Genomic DNA, 21,746 nt, shown 5'->3' with positions numbered 1-21,746 from the left:
GAGAAATCGCAAAAAATCCGAATTTACTATACTAGCAGTCTCGAGAGTAACAATTATCACACTTATTTCAAGATATCTCCGCTTCTGATTGAAGCTAAGCGCTCATCTTGGACATTAAAATGGTCAGAATCATCATATTGAGTGGGGTAAAGCATGGTTTTAAAGTCTTCAGACTTCAGGTTGTTGAGTTATTAGGTCAGATCCCATTTTTATGCTCTCGCGAGTAGCGAGTCTCGAGAGTAACAATTATCACACTTATTTCAAGATATCTCAGCTTCTGATTGGAGCTAAGCGTTCATCTTGGGCATTGAAATGGTCAGAATCATCACATTGAGTGAGGTAAAGCATGTTTTTGAAGTCTTGACACTTAAGGTTATTGAGTTATTAGATCAGTTCCCATTTTTACGCTCTCGCGAGTAGCGATTGATGCACTTATTTCAAGATATCTCAGCTTCTGATTGGAGTTTAACGCTCATCTTTGGCATTGAAATGGTCAGAATCATCACATTGAGTGGGGTAGAGCATGGTTTCAAAGTCTTCAGACTTCAGGTTGTTGAATTATTAGTTCAGATCCCATTTTTACGCTCTCGCGAGTAGCGATTGATGCACTTATTTCAAAATATATCAGCTTCTGATTGGAGCTAAGCGTTCATCTTGTTCATTGAAATGGTCAGAATCATCATATTGAGTTGGGTAGAGCGTGGTTTCAAAGTCTTCAGACTTCAGGTTGTTGAATTATTAGGTTAAATCCCATTTTTACGCTCTCGCAAGTAGTGATTGATGCACTTATTTCAAGATATCGCAGCTTCTGATTGAAGCTAAGTGCTTATCATGGGCATTGAAATGGTCAGTATGATCATATTAAGTGGGGTGAAGCATGTTCCTAGTGCTAGAGGTTTTAGTGACATTTTACTGATATTTCTTGGCAAACAACTTATTCCTGGCGATTAGTTACAGTTCATTTAATAAATATTTTCACCATTGCAGTGACCATTCTTACGAGAGCATAAAAATAGGGTTTAACCTAATAATTTTATAACCTGAAGTCTAAAGACTTTAAAACCATGCTCGATGCAACTTAATTTGATAATTTTTACTATTTTAATGCCCATGATGAACGCTTATCTCCACAGCTCCACTCAGAAGTTGAGATATCTTGAAATAAGTGCATCAATCGCTATTTGCGAGAGCGGATAAATGGGATCTGACCTAATAACTCAACAACCTGAAGTCTCAAGACTTTGAAACCATGCTCTACCCAACTCAATATGATGATTCTGACCATTTCAACACCAAAGATGAGCGTTAAACTCCAATCAGAAGCTGAGATATCTTGAAATAAGTGCATCAATCGCTACTTGCGAGAGCGTAAAAATGGGATCTGACCTAATAACTCAACAACCTGAAGTCTAGAGACTTCAAAACCATGCTCTACCTCACGCAATGTGATGATTCTGACCATTTCAATGCCCAAGATGAACGCTTAGCTCCAATCAGAAGCTGAGATATCTTGAAATAAGTGCATCAATCGCTACTCGCGAGAGCATAAAAATGGGATCTGAACTAATAACTCAACAACCTGAAGTCTGAAGACTTTAAAACCATGCTCTACCCCACTTAATATATGATGATTCTGACCATTTCAATGCCCAAGATGAGCGTTAAACTCCAATCAGAAGCTGAGATATCTTGAAATAAGTGCATCAATCCCTACTCGCGAGAGCATAAAAATGGGATCTGACCTAATAACTCAACAACCTGAAGTCTGAAGACCTTAAAACCATGCTCTACCCCACTCAAGATGATGATTCTGACCATTTTAATGCCCAAGATGAGCACTTAGCTCCAATCAGAAGCTGAGATATTTTGAAATAAGTGCATCAATCGCTTATACTCGCGAGAGCATAAAAATGGGATCTGACCTAATAACTCAACAACCTGAAGTCTGAAGACCTTAAAACCATGCTCTACCCCACTCAATATGATGATTCTGACCATTTTAATGCCCAAGATGAGCGCTTAGCTCCAATCAGAAGCGGAGATATCTTGAAATAAGTGTGATAATTGTTACTCTCGAGACTGCTAGTATAGTAAATTCGGATTTTTGCGATTTCTCAAAAACTAAGTCTCTTAGGCCTTAAGTATCTTCATAGCACTAATATAAACATGCATCTTAGGCACATTTTGGTTCATAGCTGAGGTCTGTATCTCAATCAGAAGCCGAGATAATTTATAGTGGGGGCCGCGATATGGGTGCGGTCAAAAAGGGCGTGATTCCGAGAAATGCCCCACTGGTGAAAAAGTGTACCCGAGTCAATTGTGTTATTTAGGGTCATATAAGTCGAATTACATCGAGAAACTTAGCGAACGTCCCAATGTGAGCAGGACTTTTGCCTGGTCCAGGATTAAATGTTATGGAGAACGCCGCGCCAAATGGAGTGTTCAACCCCCGCTAAGTGGTTTGCATTTTTATTGTCTCAAAACCGAATTAAATTTTCAAAGCAGGACTAATATTCCGTACGACGGTCATACCGCTATAAATAGTAATATTAATAATCTATTTTAGAAATAGGTGAAAAGTCCGTGTAGCCAGTGACAGTATAACTATAAGCGCCAAGAGGCAACAGTTGGAGGCAACTTTTGGTACAAAATTTGTCAAAATCAGAGACAATAAATTCTGTGTCAACTCATGGCGCTTATTTATATTACACAGAGTTATACTATAGCTTGTGTGGGTGTGGGGTGGGCGGGCGCGCGTGAAATTTATAAATTACTTAATTAAGAAAAAGGTTATACTTATATAGAGTTTTGGCACTGGTTTTTTTAGTGCCGAAAAAACTGTGACGGAGCTAAATGATTAAGGTTTTTATGAAATGGAGATTAGGAAGATGGTTTTAATTGATGGTTAAGCGTGTATCACTTATACTAATTGTCATTATAATAGCGGCGGGTTCTATCTGAAATATATACAAGGTCTAATTCGATCACAAAGAGACAAAGCTTTGCTCCTCGGTAGTGAGGGAGCGGATTTTCCTTCATGCCACTTGCTACTGTCCGGTGAACGGTGCTTTATAGGAAGTTCAATGGGAGCACAACATTCCGTTCCGATATTACGTTAATAATGTTTAGGTGTGTTCTCTCCATCCTCACTGGTATTGGTAATGTTTCATAATTTTGTTTAAGGTATGTTCTTTGTCACATGAAATTTAACAAAGTAACAAACGTATCTAAATTTCTTGATGCAGGTTTTTGACTGAGTGGGTTTATACTTTTGCACCCTTTCAGCTGATAATATGATTTCTTAGATCTTGTATTACTGGACGGTGCTCAGCTTGTCACTCCACCATATTTGTTTGTGAACACTTAAGCCTGGGTCCCCAGGTGAATTTTGTAAGGCCGAGCGTAAGTTTTTAACATTGTACTATTATATAGTGTGGGAGCATCACGTCTCTCGACAGACAAAGTAAAACAAGGCAAATAAATGGTGATAACTAAGTGAAAATAATCGATTTGTCGGCACTCATTGGCCTTTTACTAAGACTTCTTAACATATTATCAAACCTAACTTATTAATAAGTTATAAGACGGGTTTACTTAATAGTTACCTATATTGTTACTACAATATGATTTCAAGCAACACTCAATAAACTTTACTTGAAGACCTCAGGCTACTTTGTTACAAACAGAGATTTGGACAAAAAATATCTAACACCGCCCAATAAAATAAATATCTTACTTACAATTCAGAGAATTCTGTTACTCTTAGTATATTGTGTGTTTAGTGCGAGCGTTTAGTGCGAGCTACATTTTAATCGGCTGTATGTTCAGTAGTTGTGACGGATATTTTTTGATGCGATAAAAACTGACTACCATTGGTACCAAAGAATACCATTATTTTTCTCCCTGTGACCACGGGTTTTCTAGTAATAAATAAAATTGTATTGAGTAGTATGTCATTTCAATATTTTCATTATATCAGTTGTAAATATTTTAAACCCATTATAAAAACTAAAAAGCGGTTACATTCCGCACATTTTGCCTTAGTACTATCTATCGACAGTCCGTCAACTCAAGTTAGCTGATATGTTAAAACTAAAACCACTAAATTTGAAGCCGCAATGTGTCAATCTCATCTCTTGTTATAGTCGTAAAAGAAGCTCCTCATCAAAGCTCAGCCAGCGAAAAAATTCCGCAGAAACTTTGAAGTTTTAACCTCAGACTTCCAAAGAGAAATTAGACGTTTTCTAGCTAGACTCTGCGGGTTGATTAAGTCGTTAGCTGCAGTAATAGTGTAATACCCAATCTTCAAAATGAGCTAACGCCTCTCTAGAAACGCCCAACCCCAACTGGTCTAGTTGGAGACATTATTTCTGAGAATTTATCTTACGAATATGTCGGAAATGCGAATATTCCAAGGCATTTGTGCCATAATTAACCTTTGTCCAACCTCTGATTGCTTTGAAAATAGGTAGAAAAGCAGTTTATAACTCCCAGGACTAGGAAGAATTGGACTCATGATCTGCATTCTGCATCTTATACTAAATCTATGGCACAGTTACCCAATATCTAGATATCAATAACTCGATTTTTCAGTAATTCTCCGTATTTCCGTTTTATCCGACCGGACCGTACTTTTCCCCCGGATCACTTCAAGGCTACCTCACTACATTTTAAATGTTTAGAGTCTCCATTAAAGTTTTACTATCCGTTTCGAAATGTCAGTAGTTTAACCATGTGGCATGTTACTCGTATATTGTCTTCGTTTCTATAAACAGTAAACATTTGATTTAGGTTCTGAAGATATTTAGGAAGAGAGACAGACAGATCTGCGATCTAAAACTGCCAGCAGTTCTCAACCATGGGAGAAGAAAAGACGGAGGAGCACACTAAAAAAGATGAGGAGAACACTAAAAAAGATGAGGAGAACAATAAAAAAGATGAGGAGAACACTAAAAAAGATAAGGAGAACACTAAAGCTCTAGCTAAGACAGCTGTCACGGTAAGTACCCCTTAAATAGTTATTACACAAGGTTTGATAATATCCCAGCTTTTTTTTCAACAAGTTCCCACTCCTAAAGCTCTAGCTAAGACAGCTGTCACGGTAAGTACCCCTTTAATAGTTATTACACAAGGTTTGATAATATCCCAGCTTTTTTTTCAACAAGTTCCCACTCCTGCCCACCCATCAGATGCCGTATATCTGTAGTTTTTCCACAATATATATGGCAAAGTTAAACCTCCGTTTTGGCAAAGTGAGGAGTTCAAGTTTTAAACAAAAAGCTACCAACAGTACGAGAGTATGTTGCTCAACCAATGGAGAACGTCAGCGGGATTTCCAAGTGATGAAAAACCAAACTAGGAAAATAGAGCACGTACAGTTAATAGTTAATACACCTAATCCTCGTTAAAGCTAGGTTGACTCCAAGCCTGGCACACCTTATACCTTACCTTTCTCTCTACCCCCCCCCCCCCCTCTCTAGTCTCTACCCCCTCTCTCTCTCTCTCTCTCTCTCTCTCTCTCTCTCTCTCTCTCTCTCTCTCTCTCTCTCTCTCTCTCTCTCTCTCTCTGACTCTCTCTGACTCTCTGATCTCTCTCTCTCTCTCTCCTCTCTCTCTCTCTCTCTCTCTCGCTGCCAATGAAGTAAAAACATGGTGAAGTTTAGTGAGCGGGTACTGTTAAGGTTAGGGTTGGTTTTATATCGAGGCCGTGTATACTCCATATTTTCACGCCTCTCGGGAGAGCCTATCCGTTATTTCTCCTCAGCTACAGGCTTTGATGTTGGGTTTTTGTGAAGGCAACCTAATTCGCTAATTGGATAATTAGTTGTTGCCAATGTTGTTGACACTTTTGTAAGAGCATCTGACCTATTTCAGGATTTGTAAGACTTTGTGTACTTTCTTCCCGCCGTATGATAAGTGATGTATGATTACAGATCTGTCAGTTACGTTTTGTGTTTGCAGTTTTTAACTTTTTTTGAGAAGTTCACTGATATTTAGATGAAGTAATTTTAGTAATAATTGTTTGTGTTCTTTGTGCGTAACGAAGATAAGTGAGCTCCAATCGTTCTAGAAGCAAATCTGATGAACCAAGGAGTTTACTCGGATTTATTTTAGTATTTTCTGTCTCATAAAACTACTATTGAGTTTGACGCTTTTAAATTTAGTTGACGCACCAGTATATAAGTCTTTAAGATTTATATCTTTTAGCATAGTTCTAATTCTTTTGACCTTTCAGCATCTATCGCGAAAGACTGCGGAGAAATTTGTCAAATCAGCCGCAATAAACCTGCCAGCTTTCACTTAGTTTTAGGCACAAATTCATTAAGTATACTTTAGCCAAAAGCTAAACCCACCATCTTTTAATGGCCTTGAAGCGTTTTTACAGTTTGGTAATTCTATTTTTTTACTGCATTTAAATGTCTAGCGTTTTTAACCTTAAGTTAAGATTAATGACTATGAATAGAGTTATGATTACTGGCGAGCCTCTTCGACTTATCAGCTGGTCAAAAGTATGTATATCCGTTTCCCAAAACTACTTTTGGCACTTGCATATTAAATCCACACTATTGTTTTCCAAAACACGGACGTGCCAACATATATTTTAAAAGATTGCCATGCATTCCATCATTCGATCTGATCAGTATATTTTATCTCATATATATATGGGTAAACTATCTTATTTGGTGGTGTTGAACACTTTCACTCCTGAGTCTAATCCCAGATAATATATAATCTAACTTTAGAGCGCTGTATACTGTATAGCATGAATGTCTTCGCCACAAGCGGCATATGTTCTGAAAGAGAACGGACAACAAAAGAATAAAACACTATCACAGCAACTTGACAGTTTTCACTTTGTTTTTGGTAAAAATTGTATGTTCAAGATAAAATCTAGACCCCTGTTATATTGCTTCAGAGTTTTCAGAATTTCGGAAGATAGTTTTGTGCCTAGACTCACCAGTATCAGCCAGAGTTCGAACATTCTTTCACTCTTTGTTCCCTATTCCTTAGATGTAGAAGCTGGAAGTTCTGTTACTTATTTCTAGCTATTTTAGTTTTAAGCAAAATCGCTACTGCGGCATTTTAAAAGCTAGCATTATTCATAATACAGGATTAAGAAAAGGTTTAAGATTAAGTTTAAGAATTAAGGATTAGGTGCAAGGTTACATTTCAGCTTCCAGATTACAGGTTCAAAGCTGGTGAAATGTAGATACTTGCAGGGTATAATGTCGTGGTCCCGCCAGTTTGGACCCTCCAGCTAACATTTCAGGGCTTGTACCAGGTTATCTGTCGTCAGACAAGCTCTACCAAACGTCTATTGTCTTGTAGTAATATGAAATGTTTTAACTTCAGAGTGCATATTTTCTTGGTGCTTATACTCCAATTCCATAACCGTCAAATCCATGCTTGTTATAGTTTTGATCCTAAACATAGAATATGATTTTGTTATTAACATGATTAAGACATTGAACTTTTATATCAATCTTTGACCCGTTTCTTTAATGTCGTGTCTCACTTAATACGACAAAATCATTCATTTTTACAATCGGCACAGATTACCTTACCGGCTAACTCACACGGCTCAATCAATACCTGGTTAAAACAATACACAATTATAATTATGAACGCTTTTTTGTTCACCAGAAATTTTCAATAGTCAGACCCATTTTAGGAAAGCACCGATGGAGTAAAATGGTAATCAAATATTTTAACCAATTTTATTATTAGTGCTAATTGATGTTCTAATTAGTATATCTTATTTTAGTCTCCAATGTGATCGTAAGATACAAATTACAAATAATTTCAGCAATATTAGGCTAAAACAGCCGGAACTCCATTATGTTCTCCCATCATATTACCATTTCAATCAATTAGATGTTGAATGATGAGACTTTACTCACGTTTCTTTTTTACATACATTCATTTTCAGTTATGATCATTGGTCCCTTACACTTATGTAGCATCAAGGTAACATTTTAATAAACGTTTTGTTGAAACTTTGCTCATGTCTCATTTGTTGTTTCTGTAATTAATTTCTCCGAAAGAGGTCTTTCAATATATAAAAGACCTCTACTCATGACTTTAGTCAGAGTTCTTTTTTCAGCCACAGTCAAGGTTCCTAAGACCTAAACTAGTTTTGGTAAGGGTTCTTATTCTGCCCAGTCAAGGTTCTTAGCATAGCTTAAGTTGGGATTCTTTCGTTTGCTTCAGTCAGGATTCTTGTTAAAAGTTCAGTCAAGTTTCTTTCGTTTGCTTCCATTAGGGTTCTTATAGGTATAGTTTTAGTCAGGGTTCTTATTCTTACTTCAATTAGGTCTTTTTTAAGTTTTAGTCAGGGTTCTTATCTAAGGTTTAGCTTGTTTTTATTTTTCGATTCAGTCACGATTCTTATACTAACTTCAGTTATTATTCTTCATTTAGTTTCTCAATTTGTAGAGCTAGCCGCCTACACTTATTACATCGTAGCTAGCCGATGAAATTTACGTCCTTGAATTATATATCCAATAAAAATGGCTGCGTAACGATTCTGTTCTGTTTATTTTTATTGGAAATGAGCTGTGACGTCATAACTCAAAAACAATTATTACGTCTACATTACATCAATTTAAAATACTTTCTTCACTTGATTATATCGCCTTTTTAGGTCATACAAGTTTCAGATGACAACAGTATCCCGATATAACATCCTACTTTTAGCCATTGTTTCGTGTAACCACTAACCATCATCCTGAAAAAATGTGCTTCCTGAAGTCTCTGCGGTTTCCCAAGCTTCCCAAGCTTCCCAAGCTTCCCAAGCTACCCAAGCTACCCAAGCTACCAAAGCTACCCGAGCTACCCAAAACAGCAAACCCAAAGGTGATTATAGGTGATTAAACTTACGTAACAACAATTACTACTCCAACTTATACAGCGGTCAATTTTAACCATAATTGCCCTGTCTACGTCAAAATGAGCACACGCTGAACATAAACCAGGATAATATAATATAGTATATAATATAGTATATATCATAGTAATAGTATATATTATAGTAATAGTATATAATATAGTTTATATTATAGTAGATATAGTAGGATATGTCTACCTTGCTCGTTGTCAGGTAATAGACTACCCTCCGCAATATCATATATGAGGTATAGAACCGAGGGTTGTGTACAGTATAAGCGCGTACAGGGATCAGTCAGGACTTAATATCGGTAATTGGATAGCACAGACAAAGACAGGCAATCTCGTGACCGTTTACCACTAATTAGCCCTGGTCTACAGTGTAGCTAGAGGGAGTTAGTGTCTTCACGTGGGTTGCTATTAGAGACAGCCTGCTAACGACTCAGTACAGCCTTGCTTTCCGTATCACTGCAGCCTGGCATACAGCTCAACCGCCGCTATTATAACTTTATAATAAATGTAAATCAGCATTATTTTGATGCTGTCGTGTTGATGTCAGGGTGCTTGTTCCAGAGGACTGACAGTGAAGAGCATCACCTAACCTCGCCCCAACCTCATCAAACACAGGTTAGACAAATATCACTTAACCTCGCCCAACCTTACCAAACATATGTTAGACAAATATCACTTAACCTCACCCAACCTTACCAAACATATGTTAGACAAATATCACTTAACCTCGCCCCAACCTCATCAAACACATGTTAGACAAATATCACTTAACCTCGCCCAACCTTACCAAACATATGTTAGACAAATATCACTTAACCTCGCCCAACCTTACCAAACATATGTTAGACAAATATCACTTAACCTCACCCAACCTTACCAAACATATGTTAGACAAATATCACTTAACCTCACCCAACCTTACCAAACATATGTTAGACAAATATCACTTAACCTCACCCAACCTTACCAAACATATGTTAGAAGAGCTGATCGATTGACCTCATTTCAACCTCATAAAAGATGAGCTATACCTCACATCCCTCAACCTCGCCAAACACAGCTTTTAGAAGAGCATCACCAGCTGCCAGGTGTCTGGAAATCGCTATTTCACTAATTCACTATTTCGATATTTCACTATTTAACCTCATTACTTCCCGATTTCTTTGTACTCACTGAAACGTTACCACGTTGATATATCGTGAGAGTCGTAGAGTCCTGTCGAGATCATGAAAATGAACTTTCTGATGGTCATGGGCCAGGCTCTCCGAATCTCAATGATGGAAAATGTGAACCATGTGTTTTTTGAAGACATGTAAGAAGTTTTGTAGTTAAATTTCGCGATTTTATTGTTTTGCCTCAGTCCAGCCATCTCAACACACATTTCACAAAATCGGGAGATCGATTTAAGTGGCAAGATACAACGTAAATCCTTCTTGTATACTCATTTACACTCAGAATGGAATTAGTCGTTGTACCTACATCGCATATATCTGTAAATAACTTCTGTATTTTCTGAATTATCTTTATGCACTATGTTGGTAAAATATTCGGTTTGAGTGAATTTTGTCATTACTGGGTGAAATAGTGCGCATAACAGAACGTCTAGGACAGCCTAGTATTACTGATGGTATACAGTATAGTAACTAGTATACTATATTCGTATCACGTCACTAACCAATATTGAATATCATCAGGCACTGTCCAGTATCTTCCAATCATGCATGTTTCCTTGAAATTTCGAATCATCAATTATAGTTACATAATACATTGATTATCCTCTCCATTGTTTATCCATTTGAATCCAATTTCCATCAAGCTGCCGATTTAACCAGACACAGTAAATCGCAATATGACACGAAATTGTTCAAATTCCTCGAACTTTACCTCACGGCCACAGATATGACTACTTTTGCTGTATTTTGGACACGTTTGTGGCAGTGGATGAGGGGAAGAAAAACTGTTAATTGCTTTATGTTTTAGTTCCGTTTCTTACTTTCTTATAAGAATCTTGATATTAGTCTAGATCCAAAAGGATTTGTAAAGTATTAGGATTGCTGATTTATGCAGAAAGCTTATCTGATTTCTCAGAATTAAGGTTCGTTAATTGAATTTAATTCCGTCAGTTATTAAGTTTATCGGTTGTGCTTTAAAATTGTTTGTGGATATGAGGATGGGGGGGGGGGGGGGGGGTGGGGTCACAACACCAACCCCCTCCTCTCCAGAGGATAGGATACCGAGTATTTAATCAGTCTAAAAACTATTTAGTTATTCTCATTAATTATATTCCTCACTATATACCGTCATTTTCGCGAACTTCCACAAAATAACGACGATTTCGAAAGCTTAAAAACACCCATTTAAAGAACACCCGCTTAAAAAACACCCTAAAAAACACTTATTTATTCTTTATCTTTTAAACACTTGGAAGCTTACATGGTTGCTATATTTGTGAATTTAACTGTGAATTTATCTGTTGAAACCATACTTTGTGACACATCACTCTGACACCGCACAATCTAACTACTCGACAATGACTGCAAAGAGTGTGTCTTCTACGTGTGAACTGTGAAAATGACAGGGACACTAACTGGAACAAATATTCCGCTATTTCGGTTAACACAGCTTTATGGGGTGTAAGGAACGTTATATTAATCACAATGTGCCATGTGTTTAATTAGTGGGTATAGTGACAGTGCTTCATTCCCAGGATACAGTGTCAAGCTTGTGTCACATATCACAGTGACAAGTGTGTATGCACCAACCCACACTTGCCACGTCACAGTAACGTGACAAGTGTCACAGTAACGTGACATGTGTCACAGTGACATATATATGTGACAAGTGTGACATGTATGTGACAAGTGTGACATGTATGTGACAAGTGTGACATGTATGTGACAAATGTGACATGTATGTGACAAGTGTGAAAGATCTACCCCGACCACCTGTGACAGGTCAACATGCAGAGTCTCACATACTTTATTAACATCAAGCTGATCAACTCGATCTATATTCTATAACACACACACACACACATGACACACGTTCTCATGTTCAAATATATATATTCGATATAAGCTTGATTGAGTGACTCTGTTTCGCACGCATGCCTGGTCTAGAGTACTACACGTATTTGATATGAGCGTTAACAAAGCTGTTAAGATCATGAGCCCTACTTCACCTATTGTTTTAACAGCTTAACTTTAACTCGTTATCGTTCGATGCAGAAAACGTGCATTGAGTTCAATCGTTTTGCAGACGACTGTTTCGAATCGTGGAAAAAAGTAAGTACGAGTAAGGAAGGTCACACTTCCGTTCTGCAACCGTTTTTCTGATGCTTGACACTTTCTGGTAACCAGTGGTGTAGTATTTTTGCAACTTTTAATGTTCCCAATATCCTCGATTAATCTGTTAATAACGTACAATTACTCGCCTTCAGCAGTCAAACCTGAGCCGATCACCTGGTGAAGTCATGCTGCTACTACCGGGTATAATAGGCCCATTACGCATCACTACTGTTGTGCAGAACTATACTACTAATTATACTACTACATATACTATAATGAAGCAGCTATAAGAAGCTAATTAGTCTTAATAACTACTACTAGTAGCTCTTACTCTTACATCGCTTACTTCTGTTAGACTAAGAATCAGCTAATGTCTTGATTTATTGTGAATAATGAGTATTCGAATTGAATGACAATGGAATTGGAAACAATAAAAGTTGGCGGATGACATTTTTTTTCGTGAAATTGTTTACCCGCCAATTTTTATTGTTTTCGTGGGAAACTAGTACAGCTCATTAGTGCTAGAATTTAAATATGAATAGAGATTAAACATTCATATTCTCCATGCACGAACCTGAGAGTCAGACATTTTTCTGACACACTTAAAACACAAGGAAATATTTTGCAAATATTTCTAGCATGATTCGCAGACTGACCTGTACGTGTTCACATATTTCTCCTGACACAAATTGCGTTTTAAGCGGAACTGGACCCAAGGTTCTATTTTTGAAAATTGCTAAAGCCTAAAAAATGTATGTAATAAAGTACTTATATGTAAGGTGGTGTTCAACATAGAAATCGATCTGAAATCAGTGAAAAGATTAGCCTGGTTGTTCATCTTAAATCGTCATCCTTAGTTTTGACTTTGACATGCAATAAGCGCTTCTATAGAAAACTTGACCATGCTTTTCATTTGCAGGGGCCGCAAAATCAAGGAAATATCTAAATTTGAACGATCGAATTGTGTTGCATGTAAGTGTGCGGTCTTGAGAGCATAGTGCATCGTAGTGAATACCAGCCGCCAGTAATATACAAGCCACAAACACTATCACGTTTCTTTAGAACAGATTTTAAGAAGAAGCGATTCAAATGCGTCCACTTTTAGTTTTATATGATTTTAAGATGTTGATGGAAAAGTAACAGTATAGTAGCTACTGCTAGTCTCTCTTAGGTTGAGCCGTTGAGGTTAGATAAGCAGAGCGATTTAAAAAGCAACTGTTTATATTACTTGAGCTGATGTTATACTACGCACACATCAAAACCGTTTGCGATTTACTTCGATTTTTTCGGTAATTGTTTTGCGTATCGGTTGTGATAGCAGAAAGTAACGATGATGTGCTGGATTAACGTGTCGACGTTAATGATGCTATTTTAGGACAAGTAAGCTTGTAAGTCGAAGTACTTTTTTTGCTATTCATGAGCTTTTAAAACCACAATGGAATCAGCCAGGTCGTACAGGATATATAATATATATCTATTATAATCCACGTACCAGATATTTTGATCCACATACAAAACGTGCGGAAATCTTTTGTCTATCACAGAATCCCGGCAGGAATAGTTATTATTAAGTTATTATAGGCAGGTTGATAGTATCCCCGCATTAGGTTAAACGACGCATCATCAGGACATCTCCACTCAGAAGTAGACACAACTCTTGGAAGTCGTGCTAGTTTCCGTGACCCACCGGTTTTGCTAATGAAGCCCACGTGACACTTCTAATTGGTCGTGCGATCAACTGTCCTGCCCGCGTGATTTTATTCCAACTTATCGATAAGGCATAAGAGGATCAGTTTAAACTTATCCCGATTGTTGCTCGCTCTGGTAGCACAGTAAAATTTGTGAGACGCGTCTAATTACTTTTGCGAGCTACTTGAATTGCGTGCGGAGTACTGTTATTTAATGACGGTACCTGACAGTACTATGACGGTACCTACGGAGGAGTCTGTTGACTTTACCAATACCTACGAAGGGTCTGTTCCGGATACTGAGCACCAGTTCTCTGTGCAAGATACAGACCACCAATTTTCTGAAGCAGAAGAGGATCCGGAGGTAGGTTTCTCAGGAGAGAAATTCATGTAACAATAAAATAAAAGCGAGCTTCTTAATTTGTTAATTAGTGGCCAGCAACTTGGAATTCCCGGTAAAATTGGTGATCGTCATAGATAATCTACCTCGGTAACCACAGCTATTAGGTCGGCGAGTCAGTTCTTTTTCACAGCGTCTAGAACCAATTTGCTAACCATAGTTCTGTCCGTCTATTCTTTATACGAGGTGCAAACCCGATTTCAATCATGGCATCTCGGTCTCCAGCACATTAACAGTGCGATATTGCACCCCAGTTATTTACACCCGGACAGCCCTGCCAAGTTCTGCAGCTGCATGCTTGCAGAGTGGGTGCTAGAAACAGTCCCCCTATTTGGAAGCCTCACAAAGTACCTGATATGTAGCTCCTGTTAAACGCTAGTAATACTACCGGATTATCATGTTTTATTCAGGAGGGTAGCTGAGTTGGTGGCGACGTTATCTCGTCTACATAGCCTATTCTCTAGTAGGTTTACAAATACTCTACAGGATACTTGTCAGGCTGGATTTGCAATCCTGAAATATAGAAGGCGCTCTTTATTCTGTAATGAGTAATTAGTAAACTTATGTATTGTTAGGTACACATTAGTACTACACAAGTTTATGTTCAGTTCCCCTGTTTGCTGGGACCCGGAGTAAGGCTGAACCATCATACTGTCTTCTCCAGGAGCTATGATTACCCATCATCAAGTTATTAATTGCACCTCGTGTATTATTTAGACGTTAATTTCCGGTCGTAAATCAATATCCCAATTTTCTGTAATTATACACACATTTTCATTGCTCTACACCGGCCAAAGTAGTCGACGTTTCTGTTTTGATTGCCGATCAACCGGGGTTTGTTGCCTTGGCAACCGGGGCTTGTTGTCTTGGCAACCGGGGGTTGTTGTCTTGGCAACCGGGGGTTGTTGTCTTGGCAACCGGGGGTTGTTGTCTTGGTAACCAGGGGTTGTTGTCTTGGTAACTGCTGGGGTAATTGTTGTCTTGGTAACCAGGGGTTGTTGTCTTGGTAACTGCAGGGGTTGTTGTCTTGGTAACCGGGGGTTGTTGTCTTGGTAACTGCTGGGGTTGTTACCTATGTGATCAAACTTTATCTAAATAAAGGACTAACATTATAATTATTAATATAACAACTAGAATTAATATGATAATAAAGTATTATCGAAGTTTTCTCATCAGTTCATTGCATCACTTGATCACTTGGAGACTCAGATTTACATGTTTTCCGTAAGTGTAAATACAGCTGTTACTGTTAAGGACCCAATGTGATTAAACTTAAACTTTATATATTCTAACAAAGGTGTACGTAAACTCAGGATTAATCGATTGATATAGATTAGTATGGGTAATGATGATAATTATTGCGTCTTGTGTTCTTATTTACCCCTGCTTTTATTACAATGTACGTGTTTATAATGACGGACGCGGGACGATTCAATTTCTTTGCCAACGATGAAAGAATGAGTTTGATAACGCTAATTTTGCTCATTATTTGCTCATTAGTCAAAGAACAGCGTTTTCAAAGATAAAATGGACCCCAATATTCCCTTGGCATATCCTCCTATATACTAATCATAGGGCTTCCTCAATTTGTAAGGGTTTTCCTATCTATCCTGTGTGAAAGCTGTACATTTGACAACAAAGTTGTACTTGTTGTTTTGATACCTTCTGCTTTATGAAATGAAATTGGTCTCAACCTGTCCATTTGTGTACACGTATAACTTGATCAGTTGATCATATTACATAATCGATCAACTGTGATCAATCTGATCATTCCTATAAATGTAGATCTATAACATGTCTCCCACAATGAATACACTGAAAAATACGGACTACGAACAGTGATGCACGCCGCCGCCGGACGCCGCCGCGCCGGCACATTTTCACACGCCGCCACGCCGATACCTCTCAAGTCGGCGTGGCGTGAAAGGATATAGAAAGAGTATGGAGCCAGTCGGGGTTGATTTTGAACTCTAGGAGATCCAAATTAACAAATTGTCCAACGACAATGTTAAGAATTTGATTTTTCTTAAATATAATTGTAAAAACCACCAAATATAATTGTAAAAACCACACTTATTACATCATTATTTCATGCACGCACGTACGCCACAATTTTTGTGGGCCTGGAAATTCAAACCTAAATTTTTACAAAATTATGTTCCACGCCGCCGAACGCCGCCACGCCGGGCCATTTTGGGCACGCCGCCGCCGGTTGGCGAAAAATGAACCGGCGTGCATCACTGACTACGAAGCTGTCTCCACTTAAGAGTTAAGATCACCTTAATCGTACTCTCTTTAAAATGATAATATCCTGGGAGCTCGGAATGTTCATCTCTAATATATCACTACTTTATATTCATTGCCTCGACATATCATTCATTTTATTATTCAATATACTCCTTCACTTTATTGTTCTGTGGTATTATCCTCATGGTTATTCTGTCTTTAACAAGTCAATACGGCTGCAGTAACAGTACCACCATCATAATATATCTGTTCAACAGTATTATATATTCTCAGTTGTGGTTCTGTTCTTCCGTCTTAAAAATATCATCTCATTGGTTAAGTTGAGCCTCTCTCAAAGTAGACCTGGGTTACAATGTAAAGCTAGTGTCACGTCTCCAGTCAGGGTATATAAACCTCCTCGTAATATTATAATGACCCTGTAACAATAAGCTATAAACACTAGGAGTCAGGACGCGTAATTACAGGATGTTAGGATGAGTGTACTTTTAGTGATGGTTGGGATAAGTGGTATAGAGGGAATATGGTCCTACTGAAGAGTAGTAGAATTGGTGCATTATGTAGATTGTAGACTGAGTGTTTGTAAGTTTGTAGATAATGGTGTGTATTGGGTATTATAGAGTATTATAGAGTATATTAGCTGTTAAGCTATTATTAGTATTACACTTGGCGGTGGTGTTTGATAGTACACTTGGCGGTGGTGTTTGCTAGTACACTTGGCGGTGGTGTTTGCTAGTACACTTGGCGGTGGTGTTTGCTAGTAGAATTGGCGGTGGTGCTTGCTAGTACATTTGGCGGTGGTGTTTGCTAGTACACTTGGCGGTGGTGCTTGCTAGTACACTTGGCGGTGGTGTTTGCTAGTACACTTGGCGGTGGTGTTTGCTAGTACACTTGGCGATGGTGCTTGCTAGTACACTTGGCGGTGGTGCTTGCTAGTACACTTGGCGGTGGTGTTTGCTAGTACACTTGGCGGTGGTGCTTGATAGTACACTTGGCGGTGGTGTTTGCTAGTACACTTGGCAGTAGTGTTTGCTAGTACACTTGGCGATGGTGCTTGCTAGTACACTTGGCGGTAGTGTTTACTAGTACACTTGGCGGTGGTGTTTGCTAGTACACTTGGCGGTGGTGTTTGCTAGTACACTTGGCGCGGTGTTTGCTAGTACACTAATAGTCTTATTATAGTCAACTCCCTCATCATAGTATAAGTAATGAATATAGGATTTGTACACCAGGCATGTGTTCCTCATCGTGTACATATTTATCATGAAGACAAGTCACAAAGATTGAGTCTGGTTATTGAGGCCGTTATTCCAGCCTTAAGACAGGACTTCTGTTAATGAGGCAATTACCGCATTAAAGACTGGAACTTTTTACTGACGCCTCTCAATCTAGATCTGAGCTTCAAGAGTCTCTCCAACGAGCTGTCATTTGACTGATTTGACTGTCTTGTCTCTCAGAGACTCTCTGACTGCTTAAGTTTGTCACATATTATCCTATTACGGCTGGGTAGTGAGCTGCAGCGAGGCAGTGAGTTGCCGACTTTATATCGGCTGGACGTGGTTGAGTTGCAGACTTAAACCACGGAGTTCCACCTCTCTAGAGAGAGAGAGATCCGCCCATCTTCAGGTCATTAATAGCTTAATAGCTTAATAGCTCTGATGATCTGGTGCTTGCTAATGAGTGCTCCAGTCAGGCATCTGTAAGGAGGCAGGGAGCTCTGTGAATATGATTTGTGGGAGACGTACACCCGCCACCATATACAAATATACCGCTAATTTTATCCCTTCTTTTTGAGTTGTCGCGCGGTCTCATCTCTCTCTTGTCTGGGTGTTTTGTATTCCTGTTACTTTGATGCTGTATGCCTTATCGGTTATCTTTCACACGGTTCGATCTGTCCACGCTTAAAATTACAGGCGTTTAGAACTATGTATGCTTTCGTTCATCAGACAAAACATTTTTGCCCCCAGTTAGACTCATTTTATCACTAATTTATGTTCTAATTGGTATCTGGAGAGGAACAAACGATTTCAGCAATAAGCTAAATACCGTAGCACTTCAATAAAATTTGATTCAATAGGAAATTACGAAAATCATTAAATTTTGAAAACTTGGACCGGTCAAATTTTTGCACAGCTATAAAGCCATACACAGTATCAATTATGCACGTTTCGGTAGGTTTGAGGTTTCGTGCATATAATGCTAAATTATAAAGGTGTTAATAACAACAGGTTTATAGTGAGCATTTACCAGAGGGTCTATCGAATTTGCAGCAAACTTGGCAGATTCAACCGCATACTTGACAAACCTTACCGCAAATCAGGCATTTTACAGACATTTCTCTCTGCCTTGATGGGCAGCAGACTTTCCCCGCAAATTAGGAAGACCCCGCAAAAATCTACAAAAACATTCGATTCTAGTTCTACTCGCAATATCGCCTAGGAGTATGTGACCGAATCAAGTCAAAATACTAAAATAGAGTCTGTTAAGCTGCGAGGTAACGTTTGCCGAATAAAAACGTAAGCTGTGTCGAGTGAGCAAAGTATGCTGCTATTCGACAGATCCTCAATCCTGATATACTCTGTATCTTACTCGAGTCTGTCTGTTCGGTTAGCCAGTCAATTCGCTGCAAATCCATCGACTTAAATGAATCCATTCCAGCCTAAATAATATCAAGTATCAAATTTCTATGAAATGAAATGAAATTGCACCGAAAATCAAATAATTAGAGACCCAATATAGGTTAGAATATTCAGGAAATATGCGCATGCTATACATGAGGGGCCACCTCAAAACTTTAAAAATAGCAAAAATCTGGAATCCATCTATAAATAAGATTAAAAGAGATGGTAACAACACAAAAATTAGATTTGATGAACAAAATTCGTTATCCTATCCGTCGTAAATGTGGGTAAATCACAAAACAACAATTACAGGTTTACTAGTGCCTAATCGCCAGGCCTCTGAAATTCAAGGTAATTAAACATATAACAATGCGCTATCCGGACAATTAATCCAATAACCGCCCATACGTCATCTAGCTAGTCGCTGCGTCACAAAATTAAGACCTCCCTGGAATGCAACTTCTTGCGTCTAAGTATTTCGCGTAATCACATAATCAGTTTTGTGTGGATTACGGCAGTCATTTGTGACTTTGGTATTTCTGTGTCGTTGAGAGAGAGAGAGGGTGACCTGACCTTTGATCTTCCCCTGGAAGGAGTTGTTTTTCTCTGCAGTCTGCAAGAATATCCGGCTTGACGAAGGGGTTCGGTAGTGGGTTGGTTTCTTGAAGAAATGCCTTTCAAGATGACGCTCGGCAGAGAAGGCAAGCCGGTCGGTATATATCTTGAGCTCTTTAATTTCTTACAATGTATTTAAAGTTCTGGTCAGTATTTGGCAGATGTACGTCGTACATGTCGTTGTTAAGTTAACTTATTGAAAAGATCACTGTTCTTACAATTACAGCCATGCAACTCGAGCAACCTGCATGAGTACTATATATTTCGAATTTAGAACTTTGATTTTATGTGAAGAAAGGATATAGATTTGAGGCTGAGATATGAAATAAGAGCGAGTAAGGAGTAATATCGGGGTTGTATCGTAATATCTAAACCTTCATAGATTAGCCTGTAGCAGGTCACATATCTTTGTCGATTGGAAGTTTCTTTATGCCTCACTGGATTGTTTAAACTAAATCTTATAAATTATAAAACTTGTTATTCAAAACTGTCTCCAAATATCATGATATTGATATCAAAGGACAATGTTTAAATCTTCAACGCATAAATTGGAGTACGATCTTAAACTTTATTTTGTTAAAAATAATAACATAATAGAATATGTTAATTTTAATTACTCTGTACAAATCTTAAGGCTCGGCCCGGCTCCCGGTAAGTACCAGTAATTGTACCCCTGCTCGCACCGCCAATAGGGTAGGTCACCAAGTAACCAGTAATATTATCCTGAAGTGATGGCAGCTGGCTGAGCATTGTCACGTGGTACAAATCCCCTACTTAGTACCCGGGTATACTGTCACATCCAGCGGGGATATGCTGTGGATTATGTGAATAATGTTGCGAATATATTAGATCGTGATCTGTGAATATGTTGTACAGTAAACGTTTATTCGGTCTGCGAATTGTGTAAAACACTTCTCAAACATTTTATTACATTATGTTGTTATCTAGTCTTGCTGCTAAATAGATAAGCCGACAGTGCAGCAGCTCATCGTGACGTGGCTTAAACGCTAATACTACGCACACTGACTACAACACTACAGATAACAGAGACCCCTAGGCTCGGTGGCCCCAATTTAATTGGGCCCCTCCTTCCACATAAGTCCACCGTAGCCCTCCTTGAAGCGTAAGTTTACCTTTCTACATGACTGAATCGACGGAACGCCCGTTTTGTTTCTCAACTGCAACCTGTTTGGAATTGGTCGATAAACTCATTGTATCTCAACTCGACCGTGAATTGCTGCTCTTTGGAGCGACTGAAGATGACCTTCAGTTATGCAAGCAATCCAAGCAGAAAATGCTACGTGCACACATTCTTGACAGTCATAAGTGTACCTCTACATTAACCGAAACTACTGACAAACTTATCTCTCTAACTCAAATTTTTTCGAGATCGTCCACTGATGCGATGACCGGCCTCCAGAACACCGTTAGTGAAGCACAGTCCCTTGTCCAGTCTCTACGTGACCATTCTGCTCACCCTCCTACTCAACCTACAACCACCCTCCCCGAAATACCTGCACCACCAATACCGGTCCAGACTGTGGAACAGCCCTTCTCCAAGCTCGAAACTGGTGACCAGCTGCAGAGGTTTGACTTTAAGAGATTGGACTCTGAATTAACCTATGATAAAGTTTTCTCGAATAGAAAGGTTGCATATTTTGGCGATGCTCCTTACAAGTATTTAGGAGGGTACCACAGGGCAAAGCAATTAGACCCTGAGACGTACCTTGCTGAAATACTTGTAGCAGTTGATGATGTGTGCAAGACCAACAACATCAACTATAAGGATTTCAATAGCTGCATGATCACCAAATATGAATCACACGTCTCGTGTATACCTCCTCATTCCGATGATGAATCGTGTATAGTACCCGACAGCACTATACTTACCATTTCCCTGGGGGGTAAAAGGGATTTAGTTTTTCGTAGACGTCCTCCAGGCGAGTATCGCGATGAAACCGTGACAGTTCAACACGGCGACTGTTACACTATG

The 21,746-nt window shown here is 38.7% G+C and overlaps 1 protein-coding gene across 11 annotated transcripts in view; it reads left to right on the top strand.

Annotated features, from left to right (window-relative positions):
- Positions 1 to 4,778: 4,778 nt before the first annotated feature.
- Positions 4,779 to 21,746, top strand: part of LOC134817972 (uncharacterized) — a 30,639-nt gene continuing 13,671 nt past the window's right edge. For 3 of the 11 annotated variants that reach the window (XM_063827377.1, XM_063827376.1, XM_063827374.1), the window contains exon 1: positions 20,664 to 20,876. Coding sequence is in view for 6 of the 11 variants with exons in the window: in XM_063827368.1 (XP_063683438.1) it covers positions 14,088 to 14,237 (150 nt within the window). In the remaining 5 variants the exon portion in view is untranslated. Of the gene's footprint in view, positions 5,000 to 8,638; positions 8,857 to 9,284; positions 9,514 to 11,964; positions 12,183 to 13,235; positions 14,238 to 19,553; positions 19,848 to 20,663; positions 20,877 to 21,746 lie in introns of those variants that run through there. The other 8 variants (XM_063827367.1, XM_063827369.1, XM_063827370.1 and 5 more) reach the window with 8 other exon arrangements.

This window comes from Bolinopsis microptera, chromosome 7 (genome assembly GCF_026151205.1).
Source record: "Bolinopsis microptera isolate Bmic1 chromosome 7, MBARI_Bmic_1.0, whole genome shotgun sequence".
Lineage (NCBI taxonomy): Eukaryota > Metazoa > Ctenophora > Tentaculata > Lobata > Bolinopsidae > Bolinopsis > Bolinopsis microptera.
Note: the sequence above shows the minus strand (reverse complement) of the source record. Positions and strands in the feature narration are given on the sequence as shown.